The 9,176-nt window shown below is 37.0% G+C and overlaps 1 protein-coding gene across 7 annotated transcripts in view; it reads left to right on the plus strand.

Annotated features, from left to right (window-relative positions):
• The window catches only part of ATRNL1 (attractin like 1), an 853,639-nt gene extending 845,164 nt beyond the window's left edge, over window positions 1-8,475 (plus strand). For 5 of the 7 annotated variants that reach the window (XR_010147020.1, XM_016919435.4, XM_016919433.4 and 2 more), the window contains one exon: window positions 4,151-6,054. Coding sequence is in view for 6 of the 7 variants with exons in the window: in XM_016919435.4 (XP_016774924.3) it covers window positions 4,151-4,272 (122 nt within the window). In the remaining variant the exon portion in view is untranslated. Of the gene's footprint in view, window positions 1-4,150 lie in introns of all 7 variants that reach the window. The other 2 variants (XM_003312778.7, XM_054659931.2) reach the window with 2 other exon arrangements.
• Window positions 8,476-9,176: the final 701 nt, after the last annotated feature.

The raw sequence follows: 9,176 nt of genomic DNA on the forward strand, positions 1-9,176 counted from the left end.
ACAAGTTGTGGGTCAGAATTCTATTTATACATGGTCTGGGCATTATCTACATGTTCAGTATCTTACCAGAATATAACTGCTACATTTAGGGGACGGGGGAGGTAATACTGTCTTTTTAAAAAAGGTATTGACTTGGCTTTTCTTTTCATCAGTTAATAACAAAGTGTGCTGAAAGGCGATGACAGAGATTACTCTCTCTCTCTCTCTTCTCTCTCTCTCTCTTTCAGTGAGTCTTCCATACACACTATCGAATTCAATAAGATAGGGGCTTTGTCTCTTTTTTTCATTCTTGTATCTAGGTTCTCTTGTAGGTTGGAAGAGAACGTAGCAACTTCTGATGTTTTTAAGGTTCACCTTATATTTAACATGAAGAAATGCAAAAGTAGTAATAACTTGATATTTAAGGCACACACACATATAAATGCAGTTATTATGATTATTATCCTGTTCATAATTAAACTACAAGGTTTATAAAGAAGAATAACTCATGACGGGCCACAAGCGGTGGGGTCCAGTAAAGGACCTAAGCCAAATGAAACATTGTTTGGCCCATCAAATGGGCAGATAAGACTTTGGGCAAATGGCCCTGAGTGTTCTCTGTGAGTGCACCATGGCGAACACTTAAATATCTCTGCCTAGAGAAGTGCAAGCCTTTCTACATACACATTGCCATTTATGCAGATCTGAAAATGCAGTTGATTGTTACATTTTCATAAGAAATGACAAAAAGCTGTCAAATTAAAAATAAGCATGATTTGCAATTTTATTTGTAAATTAAGAACTGAAATATTTATGATTTTCAACTGAATGTGTTTCCAAGTTTCAGAATCATTAGTAAACCCAGGACATGTTGTCAGAAACATTGCTTCAATTAGGTTCTGGACTTCATGAAATACAGCGATACAGTGGCAGTTTTGAATTAGCGTAGAATTTCCTGTTTTGGCAACTCAAGCTGCTTACTCCTCTCCTGATGCTATATCTTCTGTAATGAAAACATTTGCATTCACATGTAAATGGAAAGTATTATTTTTTCAGAGCTTCTTTGGACTACATCATGCAGTAGTTTAATGAATAACATGATTTCATATTTGGATGTTGTGATCATTGAAATTAGTGTAAGTGGTCTCTGTGCACGTTAAAGGAGACATGTATTATGTGTCATATTTGGCTGTCTCTGGATTAGTTGGTGCCAGGAATAAAATAGCAGGAAGTTGTAAATAATGACAGAAGTATGCCAGAAGATCAGTGGAAACTTACAGTCAGCTTGAACTTTTAGTTAGCACCACCACAATCTGCAATTTTAAAAATAATAACAAGGTCCTTCAGCTCCACTAATTGAACAAATAATGAAATAATTATTTACTACCGCAGAATAAGTGTTTACAACATCTATGTTGGACTCTTCAGAAGTTCCCACGTGCTCTTCAAAGGTCAAGAAAACAGCTTTTGTGTAAACTTTGAACTTGTAATAACTCTAAAACATTCAGGATGATATTTAATATCCTGAAAGAGCAAATTACTTAAGAGCAACCCTTAAAAGGTAAATCTGTAAATTTATCAGCTTAGCCAGAGCTTATTATAATTTTGTAATTTCTTTCCTTGCTAACACCATAAATTTCTCCTTCTCCACAAATCTCTTCTGTTTTCAAATGTATCCAAGGCTCCCTTTTCCTTTAAATAATGCACTTACATAATTCCATGCATCCACATAAATTCTGTCTGACCCTGCTAATTCTGTTATGTAGATAAGCTTACTTATCTCTTCCCATTGCTAAACATCTTAAACATGGAACTTATGTCTGCTGGCCGTACTTCCTGTCACTCCATTCGTTGTTTAACTTTCAGGCTTCCATCCTCAGTTAGATACAGAAATGACTCAAAGATCATCAGAATCTTCTTGGAGGAAGTCTAATGGCCTTTGCCACAGGCCTTACCCTGCTGGCCCGTTTGCCACTTTTTACAGACTCCTTGGGCTTGGCCCTCCCTTGACTCCCGCAACACTGCACTAGGCTGGTTTGCTTTCCTCTTACAGTGCTCACATCCCTTTACTGTCATTTCTTTCTGTCCATAAATCTCTGAATTCAGTTCCTGCCAGGAAATACGTGAAGCTTACCCAGAATTAACTGACCCACAGGAATAAAATAATGATATTCTACGTAGGATAAGATCTGAAAATGATCTTCCTCTAAGAGCAACATGTGGAGAAGAGGTCAGCTCAATTCAAAGTCAAGTCTTCAAGACCTTGTAGAAAGGAAAATGAGCCAAAAGTCCTTTTGTGGCCTTTTCTTAAGCAAGGCCAATCTGGCCTCATGGTTTAGTATGGTGATTTGATACATTTGGTTTTACTCAAGAGTTATATGGGACTCAACAGATATGAAAATGATTCATATGTAGCTATGATAAGCCAAATTATCTGGTTGAGCCATGGCTCCTATAAATTTAATGAAATCTTTACTATCCCTGAGCATCTTATCAAGTGTTCCTGTCCATCATTGTAACAAAGCAGATCAACATAATTAAACAATATGCTTCTTAAATTACCTATGATAGCTACAGCTCCGCATTTGTGGTCACATTCGGTCAATAATACTCAAGGTCCTTTTCTAGTACTTAAGATGCTTGTCAGCTAAATGTCAAGTGGTCTTTCTCCCATGTCCATTTGTACATAGCATAACTATCCATGGAGTGCTTTTGTAATTTTTAAAACAGTTTATGAGAATGAAAAGTCAAGCCATAGACTGGGAAAAAAATATTTACAAAACACATATCTGATAAAGAACTGATATCCAAAATCTTCAAAGAACTCTTAAAACTCAACAGTAAGACAACAAACAACCCAATTAAAAACAGGCAAAAGATCTGAACAGACACCTCACTAAAGAAGATATACATTTGGCAAAGAAGTATATCAAGAGGTGCTCAGCATCATATGTCATTAGAGAATTGCAAATTTAAACAACTGTAAGATACTGCCACACACCTATTAGACTGGCTAACACCTAAAACACTGACAACAACAAATGCTGGTGAGGTTGTGAAGCAACAAGAACTCTCATTCATTGCTGGTGGAAATACAAAATGGCACAGCCACTGTGAAATACAGTTTGGCTTTTTTTTTTTTAACTAAACTAAAACATAAGCTTACCATATTATCCAGCAATCAGGCTCCTAGGTACTTATGAATTGAAATGTTATGTTCACATAAAAACCTGCACACAGATGTTTTTAACAGCTTTATTCACAATTACCAAAAATTGGAAGCAAGGACAATCAAGATGTCCTTCAGTAGCGAATGCATAAACAAACTATGGCACATCCGCACAATGGAATATAATTCAGCAATAAAAGGAAATGAGTTATCAAGCCAAAAAAAAAAAAAGAGATGGAGGTACGTTAAATACATATTTCTAAGTGAAAGGAGACCGTCTGAAAGGCTACGTACTGTGTGATTCCAACCATACAACATTCTGGAAAAGGCTGAACTACAGAGACATTAAAGAAAGATCAGTGGTTGCCAGAGACTTGGGGAAAGAGGGGGATAAATTGGTGAAGTGCGGGGGTATTTTAGGGCAGTGAAACTATTTTGTATGATACTTTAATGGTGGATACCCTGCATTATGCATTTGTCAAAACCAATGGAACTATGCAACAGAAAAAGTAAACCCTAATGTAAATTATGGACTTCAGTTGGTAATTTTATCTCAATATTGGTTCAATTTTTCTGTAAATCTAAAACTGCTTGAAATGTTTTTAAAAATCTTAACATGACTAGTTTTGTTCCTAAAAAAAAAAAAAATAGTAACATTTAAAATTTCTAGTACCTCCACAGCAAACTCCTGTTCAGACACGGAGAGGAAGGTTTAGGGTCGTATGCATAACTAAATGTGATAATTTGTCAAACACTGATTTGATTGTTCCAAGTCAGAGTCAGTTAACTTTCTTAGATCTTTCTTCTTCTTCCTTGGTGAAGTTCACATGCCCAAGTCAAGAAACATTTTAGGTAAAGGGCAAACTGCTTGAAAACTTCCATTAACAGCCAAACGTGTGATGACTAAATGAAAAGCAATAAAAAGCAGGGCCCTTCACCACCACTGTTGCCATCCCAGAAATGTCTAAGCAAGCATTTAAATGCTTTTCTCTTTCCTTCCAGGCCTTGCAATTGCCAGTGCCCTAATAGATATTTCACAACAGAAAGCTTCAGATAGTAAAGATAAGACTTCTGGAGTCCGGAATCGAAAACACCTTTCAACACGTCAAGGAACTTGTGTCTGAGAAATGGAAACCGCTCCTGTATATTCTGTACTGTTTGACTTCGGGCTTCTGTTAAAGCTGTTCTATGGCCTTGGATTTTATGGAGGCAGATCTCTGTATCATCCAGAGCCTGAGTACAGTTTCCTTCCAAATGGACAATGACCCAGGTGGCCGAAGAATGTTCATGAGTTTTATAAAAGTATTGATGGTCACAGGTGATAAAGTCAGTTTTTACCACTATCTTAGGCTTATTATAGCTAACATTAAATTACTCTGGAAAAAGATGTATATTGTTTCTTAATGAAGATGAAAAATATGTAATTCATATAAATCAACTGTTTATATCCCAAGACTTTAAAGAAAGACATTTTTTAATGCCTGAATGATGAGAATTGTACAGTTTTTGCCTCATAAGCAAACTTGAATCACCTGTATGTGAACAGGGAATGAACACATTGCAATGGCTTTAAATGCTCTTTTATCTCGTTGTAAATGTGAAGGCAAGATTTTGATGTAGTAGGATGTAGGTAATGTATTTAAATATTTCATATGACCATATCATGTCCAAAGTCAGTCTGAGAATGTGACAGCTTTCCACCTAACTGGAATGCAGACCAGAATGAGTTCAACTCATTCTGTGCAACTTCACAGGACGTTTATTAGAATGCTCAGTGTAGAGGACATTCCTGTCATCCATGCCAACTGCCTAACTCGTTATCAGAGCTGATAGAGCATGGAAAAGTCTGTCCAGCGATCAGTTGTTCCCCTCCTTCCAAAAACAGCCTCCAATGCCACAACCTGAAAAGAGCCGAAATGGTTATTTTACAGCATACAAGCTTCTGCTCCAGTATGATAATTTTTAATTGCCTAAGAATCATTGGATCAGACCTAAATGATCCATCTGCATTTTTATAAGAATGTATCTTTCTTTGCCCTTCCTCTCCTAGCTGCTAGATTTTAACTACCTTTTACAAATGTTACAAAATGTATTTTAGAGGCGACATCTCTCAAGATGACCTGAGTTCCTTCCTGCCAACTGTTCCACCTAGAATACAAGTAGAGAAGAGCACTGGCTGGCAAGCATCAACAGGAGTCTTCTTCCCAACACGAGCGCATCCGTGTCCTGAGAAAAAGTCTGTGGTTTAGAAAATATGTCCATGGTTGCCCACAGTCAGCACACTCTTAGTGACTCAAAATTCTGAATTATGGCAGAAAGGAAAAATAAAACATACTTCACATTAGAACCTAGAATCATTTACATCCTAATACTGACCACAGTTCACTAAAGCTCAGTAGCATTAACAGATATAGTTTGGAATTGCAGTTTCCTCACTTCAGGGTGACAAGATATGTATAACAGTGACAGAAATCTCCAAAGCTGCTGTATATGATATAGCTTTGTTAAATATGAAGGTCCTTTAAATACAATTGATGTTTAGTACTATATATGTACTTTTCACATTCTTTGGATTTCTGGAAGGTTATGACACTTTACTGTTTACAGCTAATGCATAGTTACTTGCATGCCATGGTTGTACAGTAGCAGACTATGACCCTATTGTGATATTAAATGTTTATTTCATAATGCCATTTATACATAGCTTAATTTGATGAGGATTGAATGTCATATATAAGAGGAATGATCATACAATATGTAGTTGCATCTTATATAAGATTTCTAGGTTGCATCTAACCATGACTATGTCATTATTTTGATAATTAGGCATTTATGAATTATAGTATATATTCCTCATGTTGGCATGATAATTTTGCTATTTTCCATGCATTAAAAATAAGACAAATTCTTAGAGTAATTTTAGTAATTTTATCTATAATCTGTGGGGTTTTTTTGGAGGGGGAGGCCACTGGTTGTTTCTACTTCCCTATGATATTTTCTCTCTCAGTAAAGGAATGAGCTAAGTTTGTAAATATCTCCTAAAAACAATCAAGTAATTTTATTAGCTTCTTTTGGATCCTCTAAATATTGAATTCTCTCATGAAAAAATAAATTGATGAAACTAATGATTACAAAGATATAATCATTTTTTAAAAAGGGATTGCCCAATGTATTTCTCTAACAATTGTCACAAGAGAAAGCATAACAATAAAAATACAAAAACATACAGATTTAGATGTAAAATCTATATAAGCTATATTTTTAGGGAAGCTAAGCAGATAGTATTACTGTGGAAGAATTATCAAGTTTTATTCACCTCAAATCCCATTGGGTTCTTAAAACTTGAAAATTCAAATTGTAGAGAATTATGAGACACAATGCAATGTTAAGTTAAAGTCATGCTATGTCTTTCTGGGCCACATATTGCTAACTCTGTGGCTAGTTATGCAATTAATTCTCAACGTATCAAAGCTTTTCACTGGCAGTAAATTCTTTGCCCTCAGGTGAAGTGGATTGAAAAGACATCAAGGATCAAGGATAATCACTTTGAATCTGTTGGTTTTCCCCCTACATTCCAGACACTTTAAATTTGGATGCTTTCATTTTTTTTAAATCAAACCACACAAATATGCAGATGCTTTCCCAGAATTTCGCAGTTAAATGGCTGATCCTCTTGAAAACTAACCTTAATGGAATTCTAAACATTTCAGTTTAGAATGACTTTGAAAAATTCCTTAGATTTTAGGATGTTTTATTCTGCCAAGTATGAAGAAAAAAATTGGTTAAATACAATGGAGTTTTAAAAATTAACCTGGGGATTCTATTTGAACTAGAAAATTCCTATTGGAAAAGAATTTGCACGTACTTACAGATTCAGCTAATAAATTTTAAGAGGATTAGGATTCTCGTAATTCTTTAAATGAAAATTTGTTTTAGTGATACACAGAGATGCCGTATACTATAGTGTTATGTTCAGTAGGAAAACTTCAAATAGTTCGTATTGAAAAAGGTAATTGATCCTTGCTGTACTTCCCAACATCTCATCTTCTTTTGGCTGCAGTAAGATAGAGGTGACTGTATGGCTGCAGTTCATGGTATAAGGTCATTTAGGGTGCACACTGGCACACAGGCTGGAAAACGGGCACTGGACCCAGCTTTCAGGTGTGTGGCGCTGGGTAAGTTTCACCTTTGAAGCCTCAGCCTACCATCTGTAAAGGGCGGTAATGGTGCCCACCTTTCGAGGCATTGCGAGGCTAGATGGTAACACACAGAAAGCTCCCACAGTGGGACCTTGACGCAGCGTAGCTGGTATTAACAACCGTGGGGACACCAGGCCACTGTTTTTCTACCAGTTGTTTTATGAATCCACCTATTAATTTTCATCCATCTTTTCATCGTAGGTAAAGGTCAATCAGGTTTTTCAGAAAGACTCCCTGAATAACTTAAGTTCCTATATTTCTAAGATATAGGGATTTCTACAAAACGACTTTGACATTTAGTCAATAAAGACTTAAACTCTTCTTAAATCTATAGTTTTAAGAGAGTTTTTCTTAAAATTACTGACTGATGACATTGAGACAAGAGCATCAATGATCACCTTTCACGTACAAAGTAGGCAAGACAGGGTCAGTGCTTACATTTTGTGGTTATACATGATACATCTTTTCTCAGTGAACATAAAGCTATGATTTGAAAGGTGTCTTATATTTAAAAAAGATTTTAAAATGAAAACTGACCAAATGAACTAATTCTACCCACCTATGGTCTTTTTAAATGTCGAGTTTCAAAACCCATTTGCCGTATACTAGGGTGAGCTTGCAAACTTACCTGATTACAGGAATTGCTTGGGTTCAGGCAGATTCCCACTTTCACCTCTAGAGATTTAGATTCAGAAACACTGGGGTAGGCCCTGGAGAGCAGTACTGTTAATAAGCTCCTCAGTGCTTCTTACCATTAGGCAAATTAGGGAAACAAATTAGGGTCAAAGTGCTGCCTTTATCGACCATTAGAGGGAGTTCTCTAAATAACGAAGTTATTACTCTAATTCAAAATGCTTTAAAGAATTTTCCAAGGAATACAAGCCATCTGGTTGGTGTTACAGCAGTGATTTCATTAGAGTGTACATTTAACATTTTAGTTTTATCAAAATTTTTTGAAATTAAGAATTAGAACCAGAGCTCCTATCAGTATATATGTACACAGGTGTGCATGCCAGTGTTCAAAACAGATTGTGTAAAAGTTCAAGCCCGTTTTAGAAAGCCAACATTTTATGTTATAATATGCTGTTAATCAGGACTTTATTGAAATAAAAACATTGGCTCTTCCAACCCCCCACTGCCAAATGCAGTTTTGTTTTGTTTTTGTTTTTGTTTTATCCTTTCGTGGTCACACAGGAAAAAGCACTCTGAGAACTTGAAAAAGCCCCTCTCCATCGAAGAGGTGATTATATAGTTTGTTATTGAATTTTGACATTCAAAATACATTTCCCCCTCTTTTCCTCTTCACCAGATTTGCATTGACCTTTCCTGTCGTTCTCTGTGAAGGGCGTGCTGAGCACTTGGAATGTTCCTGAGAATTAAAGGCAAAACTCACAAGGCCCAGCAGCTAAGAATCTAGCTATAATGAGGGTCTACGCCACAGGACACGTGTTATAGAAATTGCTCTTACTTAGAATAAAAGTCAGCTATCTGAGACCAGGGCAGCTCTGGCATAGCTGACTCTTCTGGGGAAAGCCTGCATGTTCTCTGGTAAGCTCTGGGCTTGGTCCTTATGTGGCCATCTGGGGCCCAGCCTTCTTTCAGTGGCACTGCTCTGCTAGGCCTCTGTAAGGTCTCACCGAGAAGGAGAAAACCAAGGAGGATCTAAACTTCTCTCTTCTCTCCAACCCCCTCCCCCACACCACCTGGGCCCAGCACCTGGGACACCTTCTGGGCTCAGGGCCTCAAGCAGGCTCTTCCAGGCCCCTGACCTGAGGCCGGCCCTGCCTGTGCTCCAGGGGTTGGAATGGTGGTCTCCTCCCCGTCGCACC

This window comes from Pan troglodytes, chromosome 8 (genome assembly GCF_028858775.2).
Source record: "Pan troglodytes isolate AG18354 chromosome 8, NHGRI_mPanTro3-v2.0_pri, whole genome shotgun sequence".
NCBI lineage: Eukaryota > Metazoa > Chordata > Mammalia > Primates > Hominidae > Pan > Pan troglodytes.